This window comes from Truncatella angustata (genome assembly GCF_020726525.1).
Source record: "Truncatella angustata strain MPI-SDFR-AT-0073 chromosome Unknown BKA67scaffold_2, whole genome shotgun sequence".
In the NCBI taxonomy this organism is placed as follows: Eukaryota; Fungi; Ascomycota; class Sordariomycetes; order Amphisphaeriales; family Sporocadaceae; genus Truncatella; species Truncatella angustata.
In genome coordinates, this window is record NW_025763382.1 from 3,536,143 (window position 1) to 3,563,150 (window position 27,008).

Here is a 27,008-nt window from a genome sequence, read left to right on the forward strand (position 1 = left end):
GGTTGAACATTTGGCAATTACATTAATATACCTTAATGACTCAACACAATAAATACAAAAAAAAGCGAAAATTCAGGACTTCCTCCCAATAGCTGGACCCAGGATCTCAGTTTACAATGATGTACCATATCCTTGTAAGATATACAAGGAATCTAAAATAGTTGACGGTGTTTGTGTTGAGCTCTATACAGCCCAGGATATAAAATGAAGCAGTTGTTACCATTTCCGTTGTTAAATGCCAGAGCTGAATACTGCTTGCATCTCTTTCGCCGGAGATACGTTTTGTTCTCATTTGGCTCGGGCATAGCTCGGTATGCCGGCGGCAAGTCCCATTCAGCCCCAACTTGATCTGTTGGGTGAGAGGTCGCGATCACCATCGCTGATGCTGCATGACACCACGAATCACCCAGTAGTTGTACATGCGCAAGTGTCGTTTCCATACACCACGAACCCCTCCCTCGGTATCTACTCCCCAGATCGCGTCCAGTTGCGCCGCGATTTCTGCTGGGCAAAAGATATTGCCTCTCTCTGCCGCTCCAGACTCATAATCCGCCCCCAATAGCTCAGCAGCGGTGGTCCGAACGTCATTATCGGCAAAACCTATGCACCAGATAACAGCGTTTGTGTCAAGGGTGCTACCTTCCGAAAGGCGTACTCTAGTCTCAGTAAACCCACAGACTCGACAAAACCGCGCACGGCGACCTTTCCTTCAGCGATAAGCTATGTACCACTACGTCTAGATAGTGGCCACTACGACGCTCAAATAAGTGATGCTGCACATAGACAAATGGCTCTCTGCTGTCTAGAACAGGGGATCCGGCCCTAGCAAGGGCTAGATAACGATTATTGCTCATGAAGTGAACATCTGTCAGTCAAGCGCAATATAATGCTGCACTCACGGTTCCTAAGATGCGATATGTGCGAATAGACCGTGCTAGAACTGGTCATCGGCTGGCATGAGTGCGTTCAACATCCTATCCGCTGTGTCGAGGGGTAGTAGATCATAGACACCGATGTCATGAGGCCCCCTCACATAGTCATAGGAGAGAACATAAGTGGGAGATCGAGCTACCACTGTCGTCTTGAGATCCACATTGTAGTAGTCTTGCGCGATATCAAAGGCTTAATTGGCTGAACCAATCACGGCAACAGTCTGAGAAGAGAATTCAAAGCACCTGGCTCATGTGTAGGAGGACATCATGACGTACCTTAACTCCTTGCTCCGCTAGAACTTGCGATTTGCGGTAATGTGTAGAGTGTACACTCACACCTCGATGGAGATGCTCACGCTTGACAGCCGGAAAATAGGGCTCCTCACTGCCAAGTCCTGTGGCTTGAACGAAATGTCTGCTAATGATAGTTTTCGTCTTACTGTTGTCAGTAATCTCGAGTTTGATCGTTCACTTCTGTTTGGATGAATCAAATACAGTGGATAATTGGAAGGTGACAGGATGGCATGCAGGTGGAACTTTGTCCGTGTTTATGTAAGTGCTCCGCTACCTCTTGCTTTGTGAGCCGGTGAACACTTTAAAGTTCCTTCTTCTAGGTTAGTATGTGTTTTTATTTGAGATAGTTTGGACTTGGGTTTTGGGCGCTCTGGATATGAGAAGTGAGAAAGAAGGTGTAATAAACGTACAGGCGTGCAATGGTCGTATGGGCAACTCAGCTTCACGATGAAAATGGCCGAACAACTGTTGAATGTTGGTGCAGAAGTGACGGTATATTAAACGTAGCGACGGAAGAGCGAATCAAGTTGCGAAAATCGTTGATCTCCGGCCTATTTAGGAACCTCCATGTATCTCCTTGCGTCAATCTATAGCTGAGATAGTCTGCAACCCAACCATAATCAATGAGGCGCAACTCCGCATAGACATCCCTTGCGATCTCCCTATATTTTTAATCTTACCATCGCAACAGGTTGGCACGCTGTGCATATGTTTTACTAAGTTCTTTTCGGCTCGCTGCATATGCAGGATGGTTGAGGTATTGGTACAAGGCGTCAACAATTGAGTGGGTTCATTCTTCCAAGGCGAGATATTGCGTAGGCCCTGTGTTAGCCATCGAAATACGGATATTTCAATACATATATCTGTGCATGAATAAGTAGCGAGGACTTACTAACTAATGTGAAGTATAGAAATTTATGCAGTGCCCCGGCAATGCAGATTTCCAATACCTCTGGACTGGTATGCACATGAAGATTGTCGAGATTGTTGTCGAAGCCGTAGATTGTGAACCATGCCGACATCCAGTGCAGCACGTGTCTGACTATCTTAGTTTCAAATATTTGAAAGCATTGCACCAAAATGGACATTTTTGATGATCCATTGGCACCAGAGTAGAACATTATCGTCCACTACAACCAGAAGAGGAATGCCTCAAGTTGGTAGAGACGCACTGTGTCCCCAAGGCCAAGCTTGTTTTCTGCAACGGATTTTAGGAACAAAACTAATTCAGGCAGTCGGATGTGCTCTCAAAAACAGATGGACTTGTGGGATGTACCTGCATTGAATAAATGAGACGAGGCACACAATATAGAGGCCCTAACGTATAGGGAATATGCCAGAATAAAGGTTTTATAGATTATTAAAGCAGATCGGTTTTCCGAATTAGCTTAGAGTGGATCTCAGTAATAATATTTACCATCGCCCAAAAACCTGAAGTAATCATCAAGTCCAATCTTCCTCTCAGTGAAACGACGACTAATGATCCGTAACAAAATGAACGCAAGGGCGATGCAAGTGACAACCATAAAAGCAACGATCCAGGTCTTTTTTTTTGAGCTGTTCTTTGATGGATGAATACAGAGAAAATAGCGAGGAAAAGAAAAATGTCTAGAACACAGCTGTTGCTCATGGTTTGTATATCAAATTCAAGCACCAAAAACTTTTCTGGTGTCTTATGATCCGCCTTACTAAGATGGTATGTGAGCAGTGCCAATATAAAGTTGCGTGTTAATGTAGAAATCAGCGACCCTTCCCGTAAATTTTACTTACTCGAAAAGCCGATTATCAATGTGCATGCAACCATTGCAATTGTGCTGACGGCGTGTCGGCCAATGTCGGCATCCTAATCAGATCCCAGTCTCCAATTCAGCCTTAATCAAAGGCAATGTGATATACAGATACGACTATTTGTGCGTCTGAGTCCACAGCAAAGCTGTGGGTACTGTAACATAGCTCATCCATTTCCAGATATACTGCGCTACATGCATGCTCCCCCGGCTCGAGCTGCGGGGCTTCGTGCGACAGGATTCTGCCGCGAATAATACCCGGCTCTCTTCTGAACAGCTCCCAACAATAAAGTCATCGCATTCGCTTCTCAAGTCTTCCCTTAAGAGCTTCTCGTAGTAAAAATTTTGGAAACTTAGCAACAGGTGTAGGCTTTGGGCACTATGGAGCGCCCATTCAAGAAAGTAAGAACACACCGGCGTACACGAAGTGCTTTGAGAACAGCGGCTGACTTCGAGCAATGCAGGTGTTGATCGTGGGAGCGGGCCCGTCTGGCCTGCTCTTGTGCTTACTCCTAGCTAAGCACGGTATTCCAGTCCACCTTGTAGAAGCCTCTGATCATCTCGACGACCGTCCACGGGCAGCCATTTATGGGCCGCCCGCAATCCCGGATCTCAAGCGCGCCGGGATTTTAGACGAGGTGCGCCGAAGAGGGATGACGAACAGCACAATGACATGGTGGCAACTCGACCATACAGCCATTGCCAGCCTAGACGCCAGCGGACTCTCAGATGTTGATGGCGAAGACTTGCGTACCACGTGCCTTGTGTTAGATGAGCTGGATCGACTGATGTTGGACGAATTTCAGTCAAAACACAACGGCGTCATTCATTGGAACCACAAAGTGGTCGACGTGGGCCAGAACGATGAGAAGGCATGGGTAGAAGTTGACACCCCGAGTGGACGTAGCAAGATATACGCAGACTATATTGTGGGGTGCGATGGAGCTGGGAGCCAAGTGCGGAAATCTCTCTTCGAGGACTTTCCTGGTTTTACATGGGACCAGCAGATTGTAGCTACTAATGCATGTCGGCCTTCTTCGGATTACTTTTGCAATTTTTGCTAATCATTCTTAGGTCTACTATAATTTTGATGAAAAGTTTGGTCTTGCTAACTCCAATTTTATAGTGCACCCAGAGCACTTTGTGGTAAGCCTTTGAGCCACATGGTTGGAAAACCTATATGTACGCTTACGAATTCCTAGATGATAGCGAAAATTACCGCTGATGGCTTGTATCGGGTCACCTATGGAGAACTACCTGGGCTTAGCTGGGAGGAAATCAAGAAGAGACAGCCATGGAAGTATGAGACAATACTTCCAGGTCATCCTAAGCCGGAGGAATACAACTTGGTGAGCATGGCTCCGTATAAAATGCATCAACGGTGTGCGCCATCGTTCCGCGTTGGAAGAGTACTACTCGCTGCTGATGCAGCGCACTTATGCAACCCGTAAGTTGGTTCATTATACGTATATTTGACGCTTGCGCAGCTCACAAAAATAATTGTGGCTAATTTCATTTAGATGGGGAGGGCAAGGCATTACCGGCGGCTTCGTTGATGTCGGGGGCTTGTATGAATGCCTCGCTGGCATGTGGGACGGAAAAGCAGATGACACCATACTCGACGTCTATAGTGAGAAACGGATAGAGAAGTGGAAGACCGTGATCGATAGAGTATCACAGGATAATTTTCGACGCGTGTCTGATGCAGATCCCGACTCGCTGCTAGAAAGAGACCCATTCTTGCTGGAGTGCAAGAGGATTGAGCATGATAAGCATTCGCAGCGCAACATGATGCTATCGTCCTTGCAACTGAGGTATGACTTCACGCAGCATTACTTCAGAGCTTGAATAGTACGTTACTTAGCAGGACAGGACTCAATGAGATTATGGACCGTCGCATCTGTTCACAAGTATGTAAAGCGAGCAAGGGGGTATATATTTACCTCCACGTTATTGCCGATTGAAAGTCGAGGGGCAAATGCGGGGTCCCGGCTTATCAACTACGGGAGAAGATGTTCTTTGTTTACATGAATTATAGTAGAGTCCCAACTATAATCATTAGAATTTGTTCGACATTATTTCGGTAAGGTAGAGCCGGCTGCTGTGCACATCGCGTTTACAAAAACAACACACTATGGCTCCATCAGTGACTGAGAACTCCCCTGACCTGGGGCGTGGCAGCTCTGAGGGGACGAAAGAAACCGGCCCTTTCACACACTTACAAAAGAAGGGCAATCAACCCGCTCAAGTTCAGTCAATGGGTAAGACAAAAGACGGACGCAACCTCAATATTAGGAGTTATCCGAAATTTGTGACACTGAAAGAAGAACGCCTGTATCGCAAGCAGCACCTGGCTGCCGCATTTCGGGTCTTCGCAGACCGGGGTTTCGATGAAGGAGTAGCGGGTCATATCTCTGTCCGCGACCCAATCTTGACTGATCACTTTTGTTCGTATTACGCACTTAAATTCAACCTACCCTTCAAGGCTGATTTTGGTTGCAGGGCTGAATCCCTTGTCGATGCATTTTTCGCTGATCAAGGTGTCTGATCTCATCCTGGTTGATGAGAATGGTCTAGTTGTGGAAGGCGACGAGCCTATCAACACAGCTGCCTTCACCATCCACTCTGCCGTACATCGTGCGCGACCAGATGCGAATGCAGCATGCCATGCCCACAGTGTCCATGGCAAGGCATTCTCCGTCTTCGGACGGGAACTTGAGATGATCACGCAGGACTCCCTGCGTTTTTACAAGTGCCATTCCGTTTACGACAACTTCGGTGGTGTTGTAGTAGATCGGGAGGAGGGTGACCGTATCGCGAGTGCCCTCGGAAACGGCAAGGCTGTCATATTACAGAATCATGGACTCTTGACTGTCGGCCAATCAATCGACGAAGCTGCATTCTGGTTCATCAGCATGGATAGAACGTGTCAGGCGCAGCTTCTAGCAGATGCCGCCTCCGCAGCTGGCTATAGAAAGAAGATCATCAGCGAAGAGGAAGCAGAATACGGAGTGAAAGAAGTCGGAGGCCCGGAAAAGGGGTGGCTGGCCTTTCAGCCGTACTATGATGAACAGTTGGCCAAGACGAAAGGCGAGTTTTTGCACTAGGTTATCGGCAAGACATCTATGGATTTAGCACCTGTACAGCAGCCAGACTTGAGAAATGGTCCATGACGATTTCAATAAATCAAATACGGTCATTATTTTTCATAGCTTGCCGGATATTACAAGGATTCACCTCAGGTCAACCAGCAGGTTCATGATTCCTGCGTCGCAGTGCGCTCATCTCTCGATACCACATCCCAATCATGCTTCCACACGCAAAGGTATGATTGCGAGTCTCACAGAACTATTGACCCTAAACTTTCTAAAACCTCTATTTGACTCGATATCAATGCGGAAGACGCAGCGGTGAATTAGGCTTCAGATATTGAGATTGCTATCGTTTGAGAATCCCTAACTGCTTCACTGGTACCTAAATAATACCAGTATCGCGCAAATTGTCTCACGCGCGTCATTACACTTTTCTCCCCAACAAAGGCGGTTTTGAATAGGCGAAGCTCGTCGCTTCAAGGGGATGTGTATACTTTCATATGGTCCTCGCTAAATTACACATTTGTGCCGGGAAACGCTCCGTTTTTGCTTAGGACGACGATACCACGCTCGTGCGCGATGTAGCCTTTCATCAGGTTCTGTATAGGAGAAGAACGTCAGTACGTTGCCCATTATGTGAAGGCCTGTCAATTCGGAGAGACAAGAACAATCAAATTCGAAGCACCATGAAATTATCAGTAAGCCTTAATACAACGCAGGCCCAGAAAAGATTCGACGCAGACTTGGCAATATTAAACAAGCCGCAGTCCCGGGTTCTTCCTCATATACAAGCAGACAATAAATAGTCGGAATGACAGAAGTGGGACGTACCTTATAGATCATGTTTGCCATTAGACACTCGACTTCATCGGTATCAATCGCTTGTCCACTGCTAAGCTTCATTGCTGCGGCGAACTCGGCAACTGGTATCCTAGTACGCCGCACAGCATCCTGTCCTTCTTTGGCATCCTCGAACCCTCCAGCAACGAAAACTTTCCTAAGGAGGTTACGTAATGCGATATCACGGCCACGCTCAAGTGTCAAATAAATCCGCCGCTTCACAAATTCGTCCTCACCTTCGACGAGTGCTTGATCGAAAGCTTTGAGATCTCCCTTCTTAATCGCAACAGCCAGTTTGAGGAATAGCTTTTGTAGTCTGGGAAAGGCTTCCAGAAGCTTAGCACTTGGCAGCGTATGCGTCGTCAGAAGATGACACGGAATAAGGTAAGTTAATATAAGCCTATTGGTAAATTAGCATCCAAGTTTATTCCATGTGATTGAAATTGTTGCAGATCTGCCGTACTCTAGATTTCGCGTCGCGTCTTTATGGCACATTTGCCAAGCAGCAGTTAAGTGCTTTTCAGCCTGCTATGGTTAGTAGGGCAAGTGAGTAATGCGTCTCAAATGCACACATACCTCGACGTAGTTCTCCTCGAGAAAGGCAAGTACGCCTTCGTAGTACTTGAAAGTAACTTGCTGGGATTTGGGGAAACTATCAAGTTCAGGCATGTCTCCACGACCAGCAGATAGAGACTTCAAGACAACCCTTGATAGGGATGTCGAGTTGAGTTTGAAGTGCGTCTTGAAAAGGAGATTGATAGCATAATAAATACCCCATTTCCGAGACTCAGCCAGCGGTGCTCTGCGCATTTGTAAGAACAGTTTTCTTCACCAAAGCAATTGTATTTGCTTACCTATCGCTCAAGCACGTCGTGAAGATACGGTTCAGATGCCGGGCACAGTCTTCCAGAGACTTGTTCTTTTCGGCCTCTGGGTCAAAATCGTCTTGAAAGTTGATGACGGCATCATCGTTGCCACCAGTGGTAGCCCTTTCGGCGTCTGCTCGGATTGCATAGAGTCTCATAAACCTGCCAGCGACATAAAGACAAGGGATCGTCCAATTTTCGAACTCATGGTTTGTGTAACCTCGGATGATTTGAAGGGTGAAGTCCTTCCACGTTTCGTACACCTTTGTCCATGACGACTGCTCTCATAAGTCAGCACCCAGCTAATTTTTACTGCCATGTGGGAGTTGATGCCTGCGGACCTTTGCACCATCTCGTCTCTGACCTTCAACAGCCAGGATCTCACCGAGGGCCTTCCAGTATGCCAAATACACCTCCTGCCAGCCTTGAGACTCTTCCCGCGATATTCCTAGCTTTACTGACTTATCCCGGACAAAGAGGAATTGTAAATCATCTTTGATAGATTGGGCGTTTTTAGCACTTTCCCAGACGGCCAACAACTTGCTAGGGGCTTCTGTCAGATCAGGTGTGAGTGTTCTGGCAAGGTCGTTGCCGCGTTCTTCGGCGTATGCCTTCCTGAACTCTTTTATGAGAGCATCCATCTTGGCGGAGCTTGGTAGAATGTAGCGGTCAGCAACAGCGACCCGGCAAGATGCAGCGGCCAATGTTGCTCAGACAGAATCTCAGGATATGATCAAATAGCAGGTGTCTTAGATTCACGTTTTACTTTTGATCATGATGAAGTGGTAGCATACGCTTTCGAGAGACTGATGCAGATGAATTATCCCTTCCTTTAATGCTGATCGAGATAACGGGCGGTGATTGGCTAACGCAAGGTTTATGATGGGGACTAAAAGGACAACCCACTCGAAGTTTCCGTTTAGCCTACCTAACCAGCCAGCCCAGCTAACCTGAGGTCGTTTGGCGGGGGATTCCAAGTATTATGTAGGACGCGTCAGCCACAACTAGGCGGCGAGAGCCACAGCCACAGCCACAGATTTGACCTTCAACGCTAAAAGCCCTCGGAGCCCTGAAATTTGAGAAAGCGTCAGAAAGGCACACGGACCATCTCCACCCGCCCACCACAGGACAATTTTGAATTCTGTGTGGACTCTGGAATGAAATTCAGCAATCTTCAATTCGCATCCCGAAAAGTTCGACCGCCATACTAACCGAACCACAAAACAGGCACAGTGAGTCTTGTCTTGCCATACATTCGTTGAGATCAATACTGACATTCGAAAAGATGGGTAAGCAATTTTCAATTTTTTCCTCACATCAGGCGTCTCGAACCGTTGGAAACAGCTGGCCGGGAGTCGAAAGGCGGAAACGGAAGGGCTTTTTCAACGTAGCGACGGCAACATGAACAGCAACAACATCTCGAATAATCGCGCGACAATCGACAAGCTCGGAATGCATGGAACTCCGGCTGCAGTAAAGAACTAGGCCGATTGGCAGAGTGTTGAATCGCTCCAAGTAATCGCTCCATGCCGCACCGATGCTCCCCTCACGATTTCGAAAACAAAGGGACGAGTTCGACTGCATACCGCGGGCCAACTCCCACAAACCCGACCAATTCAACCGATGATGCGAACCTCACATGTCAAAATATCTGCCAAGACAGCAGCTTCCGCCTTGTGAACAAACAACCGGCCAGCTATGATTTCAGCGTTCGAGATGCGCATTAAGCAAGAAGGATACAGGCACTAACAGACTGCTGCAGGTCGTCTTCAAGAGTACCAGGTCATCGGGCGCCTCCTCCCCACTGAGGCCAACCCCGCCCCCAAGCTCTACCGCATGCGCATCTTCGCCCCGAACGATGTCGTTGCCAAGTCCCGTTTCTGGTACTTCTTGTCCAAGCTCAAGAAGGTCAAGAAGGCCAACGGTGAGATCGTCTCGTTGAACAAGATCCACGAGAAGCACCCTCTCAAGGTCAAGAACTTCGGTGTCTGGATTCGATACGACTCCCGCTCCGGTACCCACAACATGTACAAGGAGTACCGTGAGCTGTCAAGAGCCGCCGCTGTCGACTCTCTCTACCAGGACATGGCTGCCCGCCACCGTGCCCGTTTCGGCTCCATCCACGTAAGTTCTCTTCTTGGTCCTCGGATGTCAGCGGTGGCTATGGAAGTTTGCTAACAGGGCCTAACAGATCCTCCGTGTCGTCGAGATCGAGAAGACCGAGGACATCAGACGCCCTTACATCAAGCAACTCACCACCAAGGGCCTCTCTTTCCCTCTGCCCCACCGTGTCCAGAAGATTAGCACAAGCAAGATCTTCAGCGCTACCCGCCCTTCGACTTTCGCATAAACGGGGTTGCGCGTGTGTTGGGGAAAATCTGGGAATTGAAATGCAGTGGTTCTGGTCTCTGCTGGTGTTTAAAGGTTCATGCGGAATTGTCTTTACGCTAGCATAAGCTCTCGGTAGTTAGAGCTGAAACCATCCATCAATACGGTTCATGACAAACATTTAAAACCTGTCCCGTTCGCAAGCGAAAGCTGGATATGTACATCTCACATGAAAGTCCGAGTCGGAACATATCAACCAGAGTTGCCGGCCCGATGGAGTATACCGAGAGATTTGATCTGTATATTTGATACTGGCGGTCTGAGCACAACCGCCCATGATTAAATACGTGCTAGCATTGATATGGGAGTACATATATTACACTATATATCAGCGTTGTGAGCACCAGTGAATTGCTAGATCTTGGTGTATTCGTCCTCACTCGATCCAGTCCTCGATCCTGCATCCGCCTGTGTGTCATCAATGAACTCGTTCCAGACCGTCCAGTTCATGGGGTCCACCATGCCGTCCGGTGGCATGTCGAAATTGATATTGGGCGGCCATCCTGTCAAAGGATCAGCATAGAAACCGGAAGGCGTCATATCCGTGATCTCAAAATCCATGGGCATCGGCCCTCCTCTCGTATCTAAAGACGAAATTAAGGACGCGCCGAAATCCAGCCCAGTACTCAGATCCATTCCAGTTGGAAGCATATCGAGTTCAATGCCGTGCAATGACCGCCGTTGCTGCTCCTGGCTCGTCGGCAGGGAATTACCTGAACTCATGCCGCCACCTGGGGGCTGAGGAACTCCGACTCCACCTCCGGCGAGCAACTCCAATCTTTGAAACGCCTCGGCTTGATCTTTTGATACCTTGTCCTCGCTCAGTGATGCTGCTCGAGCTCCTTTTGCCTTCTTGTAGAGTTTCCGGATCGGCCGCCACAGCGCACCTCTCTTGCTGTCCGCGACCACAAGCGCCCATTTTGGGTATACGGTTTGAACTACTTTCCACGCCCGCGCGACCAATGGCCCTCTCGTCTGGGCACAGAGCTCCGCCAGGGCGACCGCGAGCGGGTGCCATTGGACATACGTGACGCCCCACCAGCGGAACCTCTCGGCCTCTTTTGAGGTGTTGTGTTTGTGTTCGTGGAGCTCCATGACGCTGACGGCCGTCTGCAAGATAGCCTCGCGGCTTACCTTGGACCAACGCGGAACAGCGGTCCGGTTCGGCCCCGAGCTCGAGTGTGTATAAGTATGGAGCGGGTATTGCATGATCAGCCACAATTTCAGGTTGATCATGCGGACGAGCGCGGCGGCTAGTGCAGCCTGGAAATGCGTTGGATCGTGATTGGTTATAAACTTCTGCTCCAAATCTTGTGCCTTTGCGATGATCTCGTCTTCGGATTGTTGGGAGGCGGACCTCGAGGAAGCGAAGCGCGACTGAGCGTGACCAACCCAGAGGAAAATGGACGACGACTGCGCGGTGCACAGAGAGAATGTGACATCGCTGGGACCTGTTCTCTCTGGAGGAGCCACAGTGGTTTCAGGCCCAAAGTCTTCATCGTTGATATTGAGTGGTAGTCGTGTGTTGTAGCAGTCGGGATCAATCATCGCCTCCGTTCCGCGATCCTCAGAGGCCCTGATGTCGAGTACCACGACTTGCCACCACAGGCGCCGCCGCAATTCTGCCTGGTATACTGTATAACGAGATCCATCACCGTCATGCCAGATATCAAATGCTTGCGCCAAACGTAGAAGCATTGCAGTAAGCACCCATGAAGCGCGAGACTCGTTGTGAACGCGCAGGCATGCTACGTAGAGTAGAAATGCTTGAATGCACTCCATCTCGCTATTATTGAGGTAGTCTGCTGCAGCCAATGCTCTCTCAACGTCGAGCTGGTATGACTTGAAGAGCGTCATTTGATCTTGTCCCATATGAGAAAGGCACTCTTGAGGAGTTAGACTAGTCACGGCTGCAAAGTATATAGAGAACTGCAGGGCTTCCTGTTCTATAGTAAGATGCGACGTGCCTGCCGATACCATCTTTAGGATAGTTGGTCGATGCAAAATCTTGATAATTGGATCGACCTTGTCAAAGAAGGTCTCTAGCAAAAATTGTACTTGGTGGTCTGGTGGATGGAAGAGGACCGCAGCGGAATCTGGCGATGGGTAACCCGCAAGTAATCCCTGTGTAGCGAAGCTCTGCTGTCTCGAAGCTGCCGTAGTCTCTGGACTGGCAGAAGTAGATTCGTCTTCTGTATCAGAATCCGTTGACTGTGCCAACGCCTGTTTCAGCCCTTCCACTTCCCCAACAAGGTTAACCCAAAAATCGCTACCAATATAACGAGACGGGTTTATGTCTTCCTTTGATGCTTGAGAGCCCGCCGATTGTGTTTTGTGCGGCACTTCTGTGGCCACGGTGTGGCCCTCCGAAGCTAACGGCTTCGATGATGGCTTTTCATTTGCCACTACCTGTGCCTTGAGCTCAGATAATCCTTGAATGTCAGACAAGTCCATCTCCTTCAGAGTTGCAACGTTGACATTGCCCACTATCGTTTCAAGCCGGCTTATACGATTGAGTAGCTCTGAGTTCTTGGTCTTACGAGGCCGTTGCATACGCTTCCGCGACGGAAATACACATTCGGCCCCAGACCTGATGCAGTGCGAGCACGGATGAACCCGGTCGCATTTTATCTTCCTTGAACGGCATAATGAACAAGACAATTTGTACTTGGTCTTGGGTTCTGCTTGACCCGGTGATACCGACTCCGTTTTGGAGTCGGGAGTAAAATTAGAAGCGCCGTCCATGACGACAACGATTTCTCTTGGGGGTATTTCTTGCTCTCGAGCAATTCCGATCTCTAGGGACCGTTCTCGTGATACATTGGAGCCGGTATGTTCTATAGCCAAGCTAAGATTCTCACAGGGCTGAAATGTTATATAAGCATTTGGGAACGGAGCAGTCGAGTGTGGGTGGTGCACATGAATGAAGCCTGGCAGACCTGGTGCTTTGGTCGAGCAGTTGGGAGTGGGGCCTAGTTTAATGGGCTAACAAATTATAGCGTCGCTCGAATTTGCCTCTGTAATTAATCCCTTCTTGTTGCTCTTACAAACTCCACGAGTTTGTCCAGCTAGGTCCAAGAAGGCCCTCTGTTGTTGTAGTTCGTCTGTTGTAACATGTGCAATGTCAATATTTGCCTGAACATGAGCAGAAATTCATTCTGAATTGGCCATCTCGGTGGCGCTTCCTTTTCTTATGCGTCAAAGAAACGTTAGCGCAGTAGATTGCACAATGTTATGTATCATAGTAGGCATTACATTGCAGATACTGTAATTGAGTATCTTACATACTCAGGGTATCAGCTGGTTATCTCTGCCATTTGGTAACCCATTTTTTCTTCCTGGAGCAAAAGCTGTCGCAAAGCTTCATATGTAAATACAAGGCAAACATTACAGAGATAGTCCAACGCATCGTCTGCTTTTGCTTTGATTTCATTGGCGTAGTTTCGTATTCCCCATACGTAAAGTACCCACCATCAGTTGAGTAAGCTGACTCTGAACAATGAGTCAACAATGGCTCGTGTACCCGTGCTTTATTCACTTGTACCTGCGTGGCTAGAAGTTGATGATTGACGATTGTTTAATCGACGATATTACTATTGAAGTTTAGATAAATCACCTGCCTTGCTTCAAAATGCCAGAAACCCCTGAAACCATCAAAGTCCGCACCACGCTGCCTAAGCGGCCACTGCCGTCAAACTCACAGCGCGCAGTCATCAAGACCGCACGATTGACGGTGCGCCATTTCATCCAGGACGACGTACACGGCATACATATACTTCGTACGCAACCTGAAGTCATGGTCAGGACGGCCGTCGGTCTCATCGATAAAGACCTGGCAGAGACCCAAGCTAAACTTGATCACTTTCTACCGCCCAAGGACGAAGTTACATTCAACTACGCTATATGTCTGACGGAGACGGGGGAGACTATCGGTATGGGCGGCATGCACAGAATGGAATCAGGCTTCGGGTGGCCCGAGGTTGGCTATATGCTGAAGCGGGAACATTGGGGGAAGGGTTATGCGACAGAGTTCATGAAGGCATTTGTGGAATCGTACTGGGAGTTGGAGAGGGAGGAAGTCGACATCGATGTTGACGTAATGTCTGTCAATGTGAAGGAGAATGTCCAAGGAGTGCAAACTGTGCCTGAGTTACTGATTGCGGTTGTCGCGGTAAATAACCCTGGAAGTTTAAAGGTTCTGGAAAAGACAGGCTTTGAAACGTTCAAGACTTGGACAGAGCCGGATAGTCGGGCTGGCTTTGAAGGCTTGGACATCGCGCTGATCGGACTTGCTGTTACAAAAGAGATAGCTTAAGTACAACAACATTTATTGTGCACATCAAATCCAAACCCGCATATCACTCATCTTCAGTTATCAACTTGGCAACTATACACACACCTTTAATCACAGAACTCTACTACGACACACATCGTTAACAAGTAATGGAATTCTAGCACGAACCCCCCCCCCCCCCCCCCCCCCCCCCACATCATAATATACCAGACATACGAACATTCAAATCAAGATAGCCCGGTTTTCCATATGGCTTGTACAACATAGAGCCATGTTCTCGTATTCTCATGGTTATGGATGAAAATTAACATCCCGAGTGACAACTTGCCAAGATCTTCTTCTTGGAGCAGATAGCTGCGAAATGAACATAGCATGATTTCATCTTTAAGGAACGAATACTTCTCTAATCCGTTAAGGCTCTGAAGTTCAGCCAAGCAACTTTGGCATATCCTACAGGTCGGGAATGCGAGAGTGTACCGTAGCAGTAGTGTATACTGGCAATTGCAACGAGGAGTCTTTGGTTAGACTTCTAGCTGCGTTTCTCGCAATAGCAACCTACATCTTTAGCACAGTCTATGGGTTGGATTCTCGGGACCGTGACAAGATGGCCGAGCTATCCGGCAAACATAAGCGCTAGCGTTACACTTTAGTATAAGTAATCCGCCCCTGTTGCAATGAGCTCGGAAGTCATGTTTACTTACTAGACTAGACGATGATTTGAGAGAGTTTGTTGTAACAAAAGCCAACCGTCCAAGAACAATTTGTACAATTAGCCCATCATTTACACGATGTCGCTGTCGTCGGGAATGACTCTTGCAGCATCTGCAAGCATCATTGCTTCTGCAGCGGCAGCTGGTACGCTTTGTCATCAGTTTAACCGCTTTTTAATTAAGACTAATAGCGAGATGTACAGGAGCCATGGCAAGTTTTTCTATCTGTGCTATACCAGCCGTCTTGAAAGGAGGTGCATCGTCAGATGTAATGTTGAAGCAATGGTGGACCATCTACCACCACGGTAAAGTGGTCCCAATCACGGCTCTTATTGCTGCACTGAGCTATGGAGCCGTGTCTTACAACCAGCATACCAAGACTTCGCCGCGATGGAGAGGGTTTGCTCTGGCAGCCGCGTTCACTGTTGCGGCCATCCCATTTACGATTGCTTTCATCGGGCCGACCAATAGCGAACTTTCCGCTGGTGCGCATGCTGAAGCTCGAACCATGAGCGATAAAAGAGTTCGAAGTTTGATTACGAAATGGATGAACCTTAACTATATTCGCCTATCGCTCCCGTTGACAGGCGCCATCGTTGGGTTGTGGACACTACTGTCTTGAGGTCTTGGTGGTCGTCCAACATCTTGTACTATAATTGTGCTGCATGATGCAAACACGTGAACATCATTGTACGTGTATATAGTCGTTACTTCCGAACGAGTTGTGTTGCTGGATAGAGTTTGGCAGCCAGAGGAGAGTTTGAATCGCAGAGAGTCAAGCTATACGTTGCGCACTGTGCATCTTGAGACAGGTGCTTTTAAACTTTCTCCTAAAGCTACATTGGGAAATGTGTTCCTCTTTGCAGTCCTAAGCTTGAAATCACTAACCTACGTGGCTCGATATCGTCGGATGAGTTCTGTGTCGCAAATTATAGTTGCCGAGGGAGGGGCAGGGCGATGATGAAGGCTAAGCCTCAAGGTTCAGCTCCTTGGAAAACGATGCGCAAGTGTCGTGCGGTGTCTTTCGAGGCCCCTTCTTCTCTCGCCTTTGTGAGCGCATGTTCCAACCTCCTGATTAAACAGGCGAAAAGGAAAGATGATGCTGGTCGAGGTTCCCAACGTGTGTAGAGTTTAGAGTCAGCCGGGGCACGTGTCAAATCGATAGCCAACCCGCACGGCGGATCATCTGCAACCAAATGCAACCCCATGCCTGACACAGCCATGTTGCCTACTTGTCTCCTGGCCATCCACAATGCTCTGAACCGCAGCCGACAATCATCAGCGATTCTGTCGCTGCGAGCCTGACGAAAGAGGCCCGGCATCGATGCCGTCCGGTCGTTTCTTGATTGTTCACTTTACCATCCCTATCTTGACTCACATAATCCTTTGTTGAACGCGTTGCCGCCTACATATTGCTGGCTTACACAGCGTCCCTCCCTCCCCCTCTACTATTACTACGTTCGCTACACCAGCAGGACTAGTTTTTCTTGGACATTTATGTGAAATCATATCTTCCTTTCCGTGTCGCCTGAAACCGTGATACGCATCCTGTTCTGCATAAAACTTGTCGCCGTTTTGGAGTTGCACTCTTCTGCCTTGGCTGTTGTGCGCCGGGTGCTTGGATGTCTAGTGTCAGGTCGGCGGTTCAAAGAAATGCTGCCGCCTTGCATCGTCGCTGACCGCTCATACTCTATTTCGACGCGCTCACCACGATCGCAACCGTGAGGCGGCCTCGGCCCTACTGTATCGGCAACTTCATTCGCTCGTGCGTGTCAGGGAGAGCCCGAGATGGCGACCGAGACCGGGAGTCGTGCGCACACGGAAGAGTCCACCACAGCTGCTCACCCTCCACCACCATCTCCACCCACATCTCCGCCTGCTCAATCTACGAGCAAGAGGAAGCAACCAGTGGATGGAAAGTCGTATTACCCGTATCTCTTTAATAAGGACAAGACACCATCCGCACTGCTCAATGCGCTACTGCGCGCAATTGGAAAGCATATTGTAAGGCCGCCGCCTGTCCCTGATTAATCATTTCAACGTCATAGCGCATTCCAAACGCCGCCAGCAACTCCGACCTCTGATGTCGTATCAATACCTATCAATTCTTCTTTCGACTAACACGTGTTGACAACGCAGGAAACCGAGATAGGCGACAAGAACCACCGACTTCTCGACAGATCTAAGCTCGCCGCCTTCTACAAGGCGGTCGGAGGCGACTACGATTCGCTTTTTGTCAACGCGCCCGACAAGTCGATATCTTACATATGGCAGGCACTTGGGGTTCAACACACGCTGCAGCCGACCGCCGATGACTTCGCCGAGCCTTCGATACCTGCTCTGACCTTGAGGGGCTTTGTACGATGGCAATCACTGCAGATTCTGCTTGGGCCCGAGGAGCATGTGCCATTCATGCAGTTTGCGGTACGCAACTGGGCCCTGAAGCACCCTGACACAGGAGAGCCTTTCCCCGTCGATCTACCGAGCACAGCTTTCCCTGCAGTCTGCGATCCGCAGATTGACCAGTGGCACAAGGACTGCGCAAAGAGGCTGCGCGGCGACGCCACGCCTGCATCCATGCCCGCCGCTGAGAGGCATGCGTACGCGCCAGGGCCAGCACCGGCTACTGCGACTGCTTCTGATTCTCGCGGCCATGTGCACTTCACTCATGTACACCCTGGCGGCGCTGCTCGCCGTGGACCGGAGATGGACTATTTTGAGCGACAACGGCCACAAGTGCCATACATCCACGTACCCAGTCGAGCAAATCCACCCCATAATCAATCGGCACATAAACGTAGGGTGGACAGCAGCAGCAGTAGTTCCTTAGACGAGCGTGCTCGCAGGCGACGGAGCTTCTCGGACTATCCCTCTCCTCAGCATGAAAAGATCCGCCTAGCAACCCACCTGGACCCCCGTCGACCGGAACCTATTCGACGGCACAGTAGCCAGCCTAAGCACCACAACTCATCACCCTCATCCGAGTCGGAGTCGGACGATGCGCCGCCAAGCCCAAGAAGTAGAGTTCACAGGACCAGTCGGCCCCCGATGGCATCGGTTCGTGTGTTTCCTCCTGCGGAATCGCCCATATCACCACCTGCACCGCAAGGACCCGCACGTCAGTCCCACCGAACAGAAATGCGGCAGGACGACTCCCGTAGGCGGAGCTTGCCTTCCGGCCACTTTGGCATACGCCAGAAAGTCATGTCATTCTTGCCAGGCTCCATTGATCGACATCGAAGTACCTCGCGTAGCGACCGTGACAATGATAGCCGGCCAAACAGTGCACGGCTGCGTGTTGAGACCCCCTCATCTCGACTGAATCGTCGATACTCAGATGAGGCATACTTGTCCGATGAGTCAGACTCCGACGTGTCCCCGAAACACCGCAGTAATCGCGAACATGAGCGGGAAAGAGAAAGAGAAAGGGAGAGGGAAAGGGAGAGGGAAAAGGAGAGGATCCGTGAGCGCGAGAAGCGAGAACGGGAGATGGAAGAGGATCGCGAGAGGCGCTCTAGGAAAGACCACGCACATCTCAGGCCCAGCGTGAACAGGCGTACTAGCAGCGCGGCAGATATCGAGAGGAGAACACGTGAATGGGATGTGCGAGATCGATACCGCGACCGAGATCGCGAGCGCGAAAAAGATCAGGGAAGAGACCCGCGCGACCCGCGAGGGAATTTGACCGGCGACGAGAGACAGCGGCGCAGCTGGCGTGAAAGGGAAAGGGGACGCGAAAGAGACAGCGGCGGAAGCCCTACTGTTGTTGGTGTAGGTGGTCGAAAATATCCCAGTGACAAGCCCGCGTGGGTTTGATTGCCTGCATCATGAGATTTTAAAGAAAGCGAGGCGTACATCGGGACCATCTATTGCACATTTAGCTAGCGTGTTGGACTGCAAAGAGCTGCAGGTGTAACAAACCTTCATTTAGACGCCTTTCATTTGGGCCCATGTGCCACTTCCTCTGCAATATAGATCTTTCGACCGAACGTACTGCAGAGGATATTGGCACGCAATGACTCATTTATTTCCGTCATGACAAAGTAGCCTCCATCCTTGAGAACACTTCCCAAACAGTTCGACTACAATGAAAACTTTTTTGGGAAAAAAAGGACAGGGGAAAATAAAGGCACGGATGCTATAGATCAAAAATAAATTTTGCACATTATGTTACTCTCAGGTTTGTCCTGTATCGTCCAGATTTCCAAGCACCAATATTGCAACCGCTCGTGATCCAATCAACATTTATTATAGCCAGCTAAAGTTTTCGATTTCGAAAAACAAAAAGGGTTGCAAAAGTAAAACAATGCTTTCAAATCGTCCATCCGTCTCCGACATCTGCGCATGCAGGGGTGACTGTGCCAGCAGGTCAAGGAATTGTCCTCCTACACCCCATGATGTACCACTTGCGGACTCTGACCCAGCTACAGGGAAATTCTAGAACTGGGGCGGGTAGTCGTCTTGAGGCTGCTGGTAGGGGTAAATGCAATACTTGTTCTGGTAGTATTCAGCCCCTGGTGTAGATTAGGGCTTGAGATTGGGCCGATGGGCAGAATGGAAAACGGCCTCTTCTCGGTAGGCGAGGAGGTGATCTGCCCAGGAAGGTCTGGGGTCTCGTGTGGCGTTGATGGATCAGTCCCCTTGGCCGTCGGGAAGGTAGTTTGCGGCCAGACGTCTGCGGGCGCAGGCGGTGCCCGTGGTCCGCTCCTCGTGTTCTCCTTAGAAGAAGCCAGCACGGTAGTGGCTTGCAGAAGTGAGGCTAGGATGACGACCGCTTTGACAAGGAAAGGCATCTTGTACTTAGAAAGAGGTGGGAATTATGTTTAAGGATGTCAGGTTGGGAGTGTGCTAGAGAAACGTCTGATTCTGATCCATTCCTGATGGTGAACTCACATAGCTACAGGCTGGCCGAGCGCACATCCTTATAGTCCTTTGAAGCCAGCCTTGGTGCCTCATACGATCGATGTATTGCCATACCGCCATACCGTCATACCGTCATACCGTCATACCGTCATACCGTCATACCGTCATGCCGTCATACCGTCATACCGTCATCTTTGCTATACAACCTGAAACCACCTATAGCCTAATCGGCATGTTCGGAAGATACTTGGTTGTGATGTATGTGCTCACCCAGGGATTCGTCAAAGTCAAACCTTATGCAGACGTGAATGCAGTCAGCTAAGGCGGTGTCAGGGTATTTATAAATGTGATTCGCCAGCCCATATGATGCAGACCTCACTATACAAGCGCGACAATATACATTGCGGTCGTAGACCTGATCATGGTAGATAAAAAAGCTTGGACCCAAGCAACCCCTGAATCGCGATTGTGATGAACAATCCATTGGTTTAATTTCCTTAATGGAACTTTTATTTCAATAGTCATTCTTGTCAGCTACTTTAGACCACAAATTCACAAACGCTGGGCCTTCAACTACATGTTAAAGGCTGTCGGAACGATTGGGTCTGGTGACGCCCCGTCTCTTTTCCCCTACAACTTCATCGAGTGGTGCCATCTCCTATAAAGAATTGAAAAAGTTCACGCTATCTACCACTCAGAAGTCAACTAAAGATACACGTAGTGCAGGCGAGATCCCGGATTGGTCTTTTCCTGGAGAATCGTTGCGAACTTTCCATTGGATAGACGTGTGGCGAGCAAAATATATAAACCCTTCGTCTTGTAGATCTGATTGTTGGCTAGAACCGTTAAAAACTGAAAAATCAAGTGACATGAATGTAGCAAAGTGATTTAGGAACATCCACATGAAAAGGGTTTCGTTACCACAAGGTTCCCCACTAACCGACCGCGTTGCTGGAAAGTCTATTGATGATTGAGTGATGACAAGAACAAGGATCTGCGATGAGTAGAAGCTGTTTGGTTATCCCATCCCTTGGGCCTAGCGTTTCGTAAAATTCGAGAGGTTTGTGCTAAACAGAGATTCTACTGAAGACTGTTCGAGGGATGCGTGAACAAATTAGTTGTTCTATACGTAACTACCCAACTGATCAATCCACAAGCTCCAAGGTCATGATTCACGAGGCCACCTGGTTAGAAGGCTGAACCGCTTCAAGCTGTCACAAGGGGAATTGGATTTGTTCAACAATCGGGTAACCTTGGGAGCAGAGAATCTTATTCGACGGTAGTCAAAGCCACCAGAAGCCCGTGCTTTGCTCCTGGATACAGTCTAAAGACGTGACCTGGATACTCCACATCATATCACAACCAAATCAAAGTATTGGTTCGGAAACACAGATTCGTAACGCATTTTATCACCAGATCAAGTTCTATTCCATCATGTGAGCCGGTTCCATCAGAGTGTAGCCTTCATTACATAATGCCCTCCATGGGTTGGAATATTCCATCACCTCATCCAACAGAGTCCACTTGCTATAGTGTTTTCCATGCACGAAACCCTGATCAAGTAGCCCTGATACCGCCAATTCGCCACATAATGTGACCCAGGGCGGTAGGAATCGTCGTAGCCGTCATTGCATGAGTGTTCCGACTGCCCTTCCATCCAGAGTTCCTTCACGTACGTCTTTCCACCCGAGGGGACTAGCACCAAACAACCACTCAATGAGGTGTTGTCTCCATCGAGTCGGATGAGCTCGTAACCTGAGTGTAGATCTGTCTCTGAATCTGCTTTGCGTGCCAGGCGGATGACCTGCTGAGACGCCAACGGTGGTGGTGGCAAAAATCGCCGGCGGCCCACACGAAGACCTTTTTCACATGGAGACAGCGCGGATCAGCCGGTCCGTACTCGCATTGGTCGAAACAGTACCGCAGTTGACAGGGACAGCAAGCGAATTTGAGGTACGTCTGCGTGCACATTTCCGGAATTTAGACAGACTGAGGTCTCGAAAAAAGCCTTCCGGGTAGCCCTGGGAGCACGAATAGCGGAGATATGGCGTCCAGCTGCTAACAGCTCACTTCTGAAGCTTGGTTCCTCAAAGCCTGCCCAGAGCTGCGAACCTGATATGCAACCGAATGCATCAGTAATTCCCTTATTCAGATATGGAAAACGATGTTCACGACCTACCTTGAGAGGAACAGTCCTGGCTAAAGTATGCAAAGGCTCTCCGCGAAAGCATCCAGCTAACCAAAATTATTTCTGCTGGAGGTTGACGAGATTACAAACCGCATGGGTCACAATTGCGATAAATCCTGATGCCATCCAGATTTTCCAGGACTGAGAGTGGCCCCCCACATTAAACCATAGCTGCACTTACCTGATTCCTCAAATGGGCAATGCAAAGTTGTTTGCTTTTTTATTTCCGACGCACTGGCTGGTCTAACTCTTGTGCTCCAAAGCCCGGGTTCTGATGCGTACGAAGCGCCATGCCTTGCTCGGCACGAAGGTCGAAACGACTGAGGCGCCTCGCCGTGAGGAGCAGCATGTAGAAGTCAGACAACAAGATCAATCTCCTAGCTACTGACCGGGTAGACGGGTGATGATGCAGACATGTGTTGATATACGTATCGCGGAATAGAACAAACGAGATGACCTCTAGAACTACATCAAGCCATATCAGACTTGGTCCCATAATAAGTTACTGACCGAGCAACTTTGGTGGATGTCGGATGCATGTACTAGTACTGCAGTATTGTGGTGCCCCACTCTGCCGTGCCCAAACTGGAAAGGGCAGTTTGTTTACTTTTCCAGAGCGCGCTCACGCCCAGCGCCCAGCGTTAGCGGAAAGAGCTTCCCCACCGATACTCTTTATCTCTTGACCATAACGGTAGATCGTCACCAAACAATCGACAATACATGAACTGCGCGCGTGCTTCTAGGGCCCAATTGCTTGCGGTCCCTCGACACCTCTGCTTGTTATTGCATCCATAATACCCCGATGCACATATCATAGTACATTTACTCACCACTCCACCGCCATATTGTTTCCCGCCACAAACAGACCCGCGTGCGACGCGTCGAGAACACACCTCCAAACATGGAGTCAAAAGCCAGCCGCTACCAGTCGCGCATTCTTAGGGAGATGCATCAGAATAAGGAGAATCCCTTCAATTCCCCTCCCTCATCCACCGGTTCCCACGGGACCGTCACCCTCACCTCCGATCTCTCCTACGGCCCCGAGGGCGAGTCAACCCGCCGCATGGAGGACTCCTCCATCATGCTGCCCGGTCTTTCCAACAGGCAGCAAACGGATGCCCCCCCGGACACCCCTTTCAGGGTCAACACATCAGCCATAGCGCGTGACTTTCCCGAGTGGAAACGCTGGGAGGACCATGACCACACTGACGACCTTTACAACGTCACGGGCGACTACGAGAAGCAGCAGAGAAAGGAGAATATTCCACCTTCGTCTTCCACAGTAAACTCGCCCAGCCAGATTGAGGCTCGAAAAGCAAGCGGCACATACGGAACGCGTGCCCACATGCAAGCTCGCGTCGAAGATGAGTCCGATTGCTCTGGGGACCTGCAACGCCACAAGAGGCCTGGCAGTGCCAACAAGAAAAGCGCCTCGTGGAAACCGGAGCGCGGAAATGTCACGCAGCTCATCAGCACCCTCAAGGCTGCCCAAGCCGTCCAAGAATCGACACCCAAGAAGTCGTCACCAAGGGCCCCAACCTCGGACCGAAGATCAAGCGCAAACCGACATTCGCGCATTAGCAATATCCAGCTCGCCCACACCGAGCCAAATCAAACCGCCCGTTCCTTCTTCCTCCCGAACCTGGAGTACATCAACGATTTCGTCTCAGGTGTTCTGAGGCTGTCTTCGGTCAAGAATGGCATTCCCGTCTTTGTGAGACATGGCAAAGTCTTCGACCAAGGCTCCAAGCCCTCCCCGGAACATCACGCTGAAGTGGACGCTGTCGAAATCCCACGCGACGAGCAGGAGATCTTCGTGTCACTGGACAAGATTCGCGAAGAAATACAGACCCTACAGGCTCACGACGACCAAGTCTCCAAACAGGCCGAGCTGCTGCAGGACGAAATGTACGAGCTTCAAGTTCAGCTGTCCAGTTACAAGTCTCGGAAGGATAGTGCCATGGGCTCCGATTCTGATAGCTCTGTTGTTCAATTTTTCAGCAAAGAGAAGGCACAGTTGGAAGAGAAAATGGCAACGCTGCAAGCCAAGCTCGACAAGGCAAACCGCAAGATCAGTATCAATGAGATCCACACCGAGACCTATGTCAACGAGCGTGACGAGGCCCTGAAGAGTGCCAGCGCCCAGGCGGAGAAGATTAGTCGTCTTCAGGCGCAACTCGATACGACTCGCAATGAGCTCGACGTGGCTCGTAGCGGCGGCACTCTGAAAAACACTCTGACCAATGGTGAGATTCACTCGCTGCGCGACGACAACATTGCCCTCCGATCACAGTACAAGTCTTTGCTGGAAGAGAACCAGTCTTTGCGCTCCCACAATGCTAGCGTCACTCAACAGAACACGGAGCTCCAACTTGAATCCAAAAGGCTCCAGCGCTCGTTGGATACGGCCCAGGAAGACCGTGACCTGCTACGCAAGGAGCTGGATAACGTCACAGAACAGCATCGCGGACTTGAAGTGGACCAAATGGGTCTCGAACGCCACAACGAAAAGTACTACACGGAGAACAAGTCTCTTCAACAAAAGATTTCTCTGCTTGAGCGACGCATCCATGACCTGCAGGAAAACAATGCTCAGCTGCACCAGATGCTCGATGTAGCTAACGCCGAGACCGGCACTATGACCTTTGATATCAAGGACATCAAGAATCGACTTGAGAAGAAAATTGTCAGTCTGTCGGATGAGAACACCCAACTTCAGCAGAAAATCATAGATCTTCAAGAGGAATTCGCTTCTAAGCAGGTTATTTTTGAGCAAGAGAAGCGCCGTGTTTCGGCCGATAATGACCGATTGCACAATAAGCTTGATAGAATGAGTCAATCATTTGAACGTGTTCTTCAGGAAAGCAGGAGGGAGTTCGAGGAGCAACGAGATTCCTTGACACAGCAACTTGACGAGGTAGCCAACCGAGAAGCCGCACTAGCGACGCGACTGAGGGAGACCACCGAAAAGGAGGAAACAACCTTACAACAGCATATCCAGCGCAGAAACGAAGCAGTCGAAGAGGCACATCGGATTTCCAGGGAAATTCAGTTACTTCAGTCGACTGCCGGGAAGACCAAACCCGCCAAAGTGACGCGCATAGTTGAGCCTACCACGACGAGGAGCAGGTCGACCTTGAGCGAGGTTTCTGCTAAGAGCACCACCGAGCATATGGACACTCAGGAACGGGATGACTTGACACAAGAGCTTGACTTCACGCAAGGATCCGACATCGATGTCCTACCACGGGGAGAGATGGACAGGCTGCGCGAGGCACTCCGCCAAGCCAAGTCTGACAACCAGCAAAATGCCACAGAAGAGTATCTCGAACGTGAGAACGAAGTTGGTAGTGTAGAAGATGCCAGCCAGAGCCTTCCTCCTTTCCTACCTCAAGCGCAACGTGGGACCTCTGGCAAAGTCACATCCCCAGCTGGCAAGCGACAACCCTCTGGTATTCTGAAGAAGGCGCAAGCGCCAAGACGTAATGGTTCCCAGGATCTCACAGGTCGATTTAGTGTCAAGTCTGCCATCAGTGGAATGAGTCTACCCAGTCAGGCTACCAGGTCTGATATTTCCGTCAGTCGCCGTCATTCAGACAGCGAGCGATTTGAACTCGATGTTGAGGAGAACATGACATCGGCCTTGTTTATAGATGACATTACCCTCGAGTCTCGCAAGCGTGCTGCCAGAAGAGGGGAACAGAAGGAAGCTGTCAAGTTTGCAACCGAGACCCAAACCACCGGGGTGCCCCGGAAACCCATCGCCGTACTGTCTTCGGAAGCCAGGCGCGTCCTCGACGGCTTATGTAATGACCACGACTGCAGTAACTGCATCATGTGCGTCCGCATCAACGCACACAGCCATGATGTAGAGGGCGGTCGGGACATGGGCAAGAAGGTTATTACAATCACGAGACCAGTCCCAGTCACTGATCGCATAACAAACCCCGTTTCAGCCGACGCGGACATCACCCTGCGCCCAGCGCAAGAGCCAGGTCTTGCACTCGCCACGGTGCTCAAGGGCCTCAATGACGATCTTGCTCACTTGGAGGTAAAAATCTCGAGGAAGAATAAGCAGCTGGGTGGTCTAGATCCTTCATTTGCTAGACGCCAACGGAAGCAAGTGAACGGCCAGCTTCAGCGTTTGATGCGGGAGCGAGAGGTGAAGCAAGACCAAATTTACAGAATATATGATGTGATTGAGGGCCAGAAGCAGGCAGGCCAGCAGATGTCCCAAGCCGAGGTTGACATCACAGTCTCCAGCATCACCAACATGATGGGAGACGATACGTGGGATGGCATCTCGGACGACGATTACTAAAGCCTTTGGAGAACTGGAAAACCACGTAAGGTGCGCCTTTTTCGCGAAATATCATGATGGACAGGAGTTTGTTGTTTCACTGCGTTGCTTGTGGTATAAAGGGGGGTTTCTGCGGTCAGCGTCGCTTCGGTTGCAAAAAAGGTCAGGGGCGTTTTGCATTGCATTGTCTGAGTATTTATATGGAATTTTCGTAATGATCAAGCGCTCGAGGCGTTAAGAGTGCCTTTCACTCTGTGCTGGCTCGGGCCGTGAATCTGCATTAAGATGTCATTTTGTTCAGGTTCAACTCCTCAACTCGTGGTTACATCGTTTTGCGCCGCTCTCTTGCCTCGACCCAGACTGTACTATCCAACTGATACCAGCCGATTCATGCACTATGCAGCCTTGGTCATGCATCACCCACAATGACATGATGGTATTTCACCAATTTCCG

The 27,008-nt window shown here is 49.7% G+C and overlaps 10 protein-coding genes across 10 annotated transcripts; 7 read left to right on the forward strand and 3 right to left on the reverse strand.

The window, feature by feature from the left end:
- The first annotated feature begins 3,137 nt into the window (after window positions 1-3,137).
- BKA67DRAFT_184092 (FAD binding domain-containing protein) lies at window positions 3,138-5,004 on the forward strand. The gene is made up of 5 exons (XM_046095303.1): window positions 3,138-3,415; window positions 3,470-4,035; window positions 4,088-4,159; window positions 4,216-4,460; window positions 4,534-5,004. Exons 2-5 carry the CDS (start codon window positions 3,472-3,474, stop codon window positions 4,859-4,861), a joined length of 1,209 nt encoding a protein of 402 aa, XP_045961492.1. The 5' UTR covers window positions 3,138-3,415; window positions 3,470-3,471; the 3' UTR covers window positions 4,862-5,004.
- Window positions 5,005-5,270: 266 nt separating this feature from the next.
- BKA67DRAFT_590863 (class II aldolase/adducin domain protein) lies at window positions 5,271-6,120 on the forward strand (the record flags this gene model as incomplete). Its single annotated transcript, XM_046104634.1, has 2 exons — window positions 5,271-5,460; window positions 5,516-6,120. The coding sequence occupies 2 exons, from the start codon at window positions 5,271-5,273 to the stop codon at window positions 6,118-6,120; spliced, it is 795 nt and encodes a 264-aa protein (XP_045961493.1).
- A 250-nt stretch (window positions 6,121-6,370) lies between these two features.
- BKA67DRAFT_184046 (uncharacterized protein) lies at window positions 6,371-8,604 on the reverse strand. The gene is made up of 6 exons (XM_046095302.1): window positions 8,153-8,604; window positions 7,800-8,089; window positions 7,522-7,747; window positions 7,409-7,470; window positions 6,937-7,345; window positions 6,371-6,704 (listed from the first exon to the last, which is right to left on the reverse strand). The coding sequence occupies exons 1-6, from the start codon at window positions 8,450-8,452 to the stop codon at window positions 6,621-6,623; spliced, it is 1,371 nt and encodes a 456-aa protein (XP_045961494.1). The 5' UTR covers window positions 8,453-8,604; the 3' UTR covers window positions 6,371-6,620.
- A 307-nt stretch (window positions 8,605-8,911) lies between these two features.
- BKA67DRAFT_554795 (60S ribosomal protein L20-like protein) lies at window positions 8,912-10,525 on the forward strand. The gene is made up of 3 exons (XM_046102014.1): window positions 8,912-9,100; window positions 9,574-9,935; window positions 10,003-10,525. The coding sequence occupies exons 1-3, from the start codon at window positions 9,097-9,099 to the stop codon at window positions 10,159-10,161; spliced, it is 525 nt and encodes a 174-aa protein (XP_045961495.1). The 5' UTR covers window positions 8,912-9,096; the 3' UTR covers window positions 10,162-10,525.
- BKA67DRAFT_554800 (uncharacterized protein) lies at window positions 10,526-13,201 on the reverse strand. The gene has a single exon (XM_046102015.1). It carries the CDS (start codon window positions 12,942-12,944, stop codon window positions 10,554-10,556), a length of 2,391 nt encoding a protein of 796 aa, XP_045961496.1. The 5' UTR covers window positions 12,945-13,201; the 3' UTR covers window positions 10,526-10,553.
- A 288-nt stretch (window positions 13,202-13,489) lies between these two features.
- On the forward strand, window positions 13,490-14,658 carry BKA67DRAFT_554801 (GNAT domain-containing protein). Its single transcript, XM_046102016.1, has one exon. The coding sequence runs from the start codon at window positions 13,831-13,833 to the stop codon at window positions 14,512-14,514; it is 684 nt and encodes a 227-aa protein (XP_045961497.1). The 5' UTR covers window positions 13,490-13,830; the 3' UTR covers window positions 14,515-14,658.
- Window positions 14,659-15,281: 623 nt separating this feature from the next.
- On the forward strand, window positions 15,282-15,825 carry BKA67DRAFT_532479 (uncharacterized protein; the record flags this gene model as incomplete). Its single annotated transcript, XM_046099536.1, has 2 exons — window positions 15,282-15,348; window positions 15,395-15,825. 2 exons carry the CDS (start codon window positions 15,282-15,284, stop codon window positions 15,823-15,825), a joined length of 498 nt encoding a protein of 165 aa, XP_045961498.1.
- Window positions 15,826-16,991: 1,166 nt separating this feature from the next.
- Window positions 16,992-19,019, forward strand: BKA67DRAFT_532480 (uncharacterized protein; the record flags this gene model as incomplete). Its single annotated transcript, XM_046099537.1, has 2 exons — window positions 16,992-17,207; window positions 17,343-19,019. The coding sequence occupies 2 exons, from the start codon at window positions 16,992-16,994 to the stop codon at window positions 19,017-19,019; spliced, it is 1,893 nt and encodes a 630-aa protein (XP_045961499.1).
- A 366-nt stretch (window positions 19,020-19,385) lies between these two features.
- On the reverse strand, window positions 19,386-20,155 carry BKA67DRAFT_554805 (uncharacterized protein). The gene has a single exon (XM_046102017.1). The coding sequence runs from the start codon at window positions 19,994-19,996 to the stop codon at window positions 19,628-19,630; it is 369 nt and encodes a 122-aa protein (XP_045961500.1). The 5' UTR covers window positions 19,997-20,155; the 3' UTR covers window positions 19,386-19,627.
- Window positions 20,156-22,889: 2,734 nt separating this feature from the next.
- BKA67DRAFT_554809 (uncharacterized protein) lies at window positions 22,890-26,713 on the forward strand. Its single transcript, XM_046102018.1, has one exon. It carries the CDS (start codon window positions 23,156-23,158, stop codon window positions 26,573-26,575), a length of 3,420 nt encoding a protein of 1,139 aa, XP_045961501.1. The 5' UTR covers window positions 22,890-23,155; the 3' UTR covers window positions 26,576-26,713.
- Window positions 26,714-27,008: the final 295 nt, after the last annotated feature.

Coding starts and splice junctions, on each gene's coding strand:
- BKA67DRAFT_554795 (XM_046102014.1), top strand. Junction 9,936..10,002: donor CCCGTTTCGGCTCCATCCAC/GTAAGTTCTCTT, acceptor AGGGCCTAACAG/ATCCTCCGTGTCGTCGAGAT.
- BKA67DRAFT_184046 (XM_046095302.1), bottom strand. CDS start 8,452: ATGGATGCTCTCATAAAAGAGTTCAGGAAGGCATACGCCGAAGAACGC. Junction 8,090..8,152: donor AGAGACGAGATGGTGCAAAG/GTCCGCAGGCAT, acceptor TTATGAGAGCAG/TCGTCATGGACAAAGGTGTA. Junction 7,471..7,521: donor TCGAGGAGAACTACGTCGAG/GTATGTGTGCAT, acceptor TAACCATAGCAG/GCTGAAAAGCACTTAACTGC.
- BKA67DRAFT_554805 (XM_046102017.1), bottom strand. CDS start 19,996: ATGCCTTTCCTTGTCAAAGCGGTCGTCATCCTAGCCTCACTTCTGCAA.
- BKA67DRAFT_554809 (XM_046102018.1), top strand. CDS start 23,156: ATGGAGTCAAAAGCCAGCCGCTACCAGTCGCGCATTCTTAGGGAGATG.
- BKA67DRAFT_184092 (XM_046095303.1), top strand. CDS start 3,472: ATGCAGGTGTTGATCGTGGGAGCGGGCCCGTCTGGCCTGCTCTTGTGC. Junction 4,036..4,087: donor AGCAGATTGTAGCTACTAAT/GCATGTCGGCCT, acceptor AATCATTCTTAG/GTCTACTATAATTTTGATGA. Junction 4,160..4,215: donor TGCACCCAGAGCACTTTGTG/GTAAGCCTTTGA, acceptor ACGAATTCCTAG/ATGATAGCGAAAATTACCGC.
- BKA67DRAFT_554800 (XM_046102015.1), bottom strand. CDS start 12,944: ATGGACGGCGCTTCTAATTTTACTCCCGACTCCAAAACGGAGTCGGTA.
- BKA67DRAFT_554801 (XM_046102016.1), top strand. CDS start 13,831: ATGCCAGAAACCCCTGAAACCATCAAAGTCCGCACCACGCTGCCTAAG.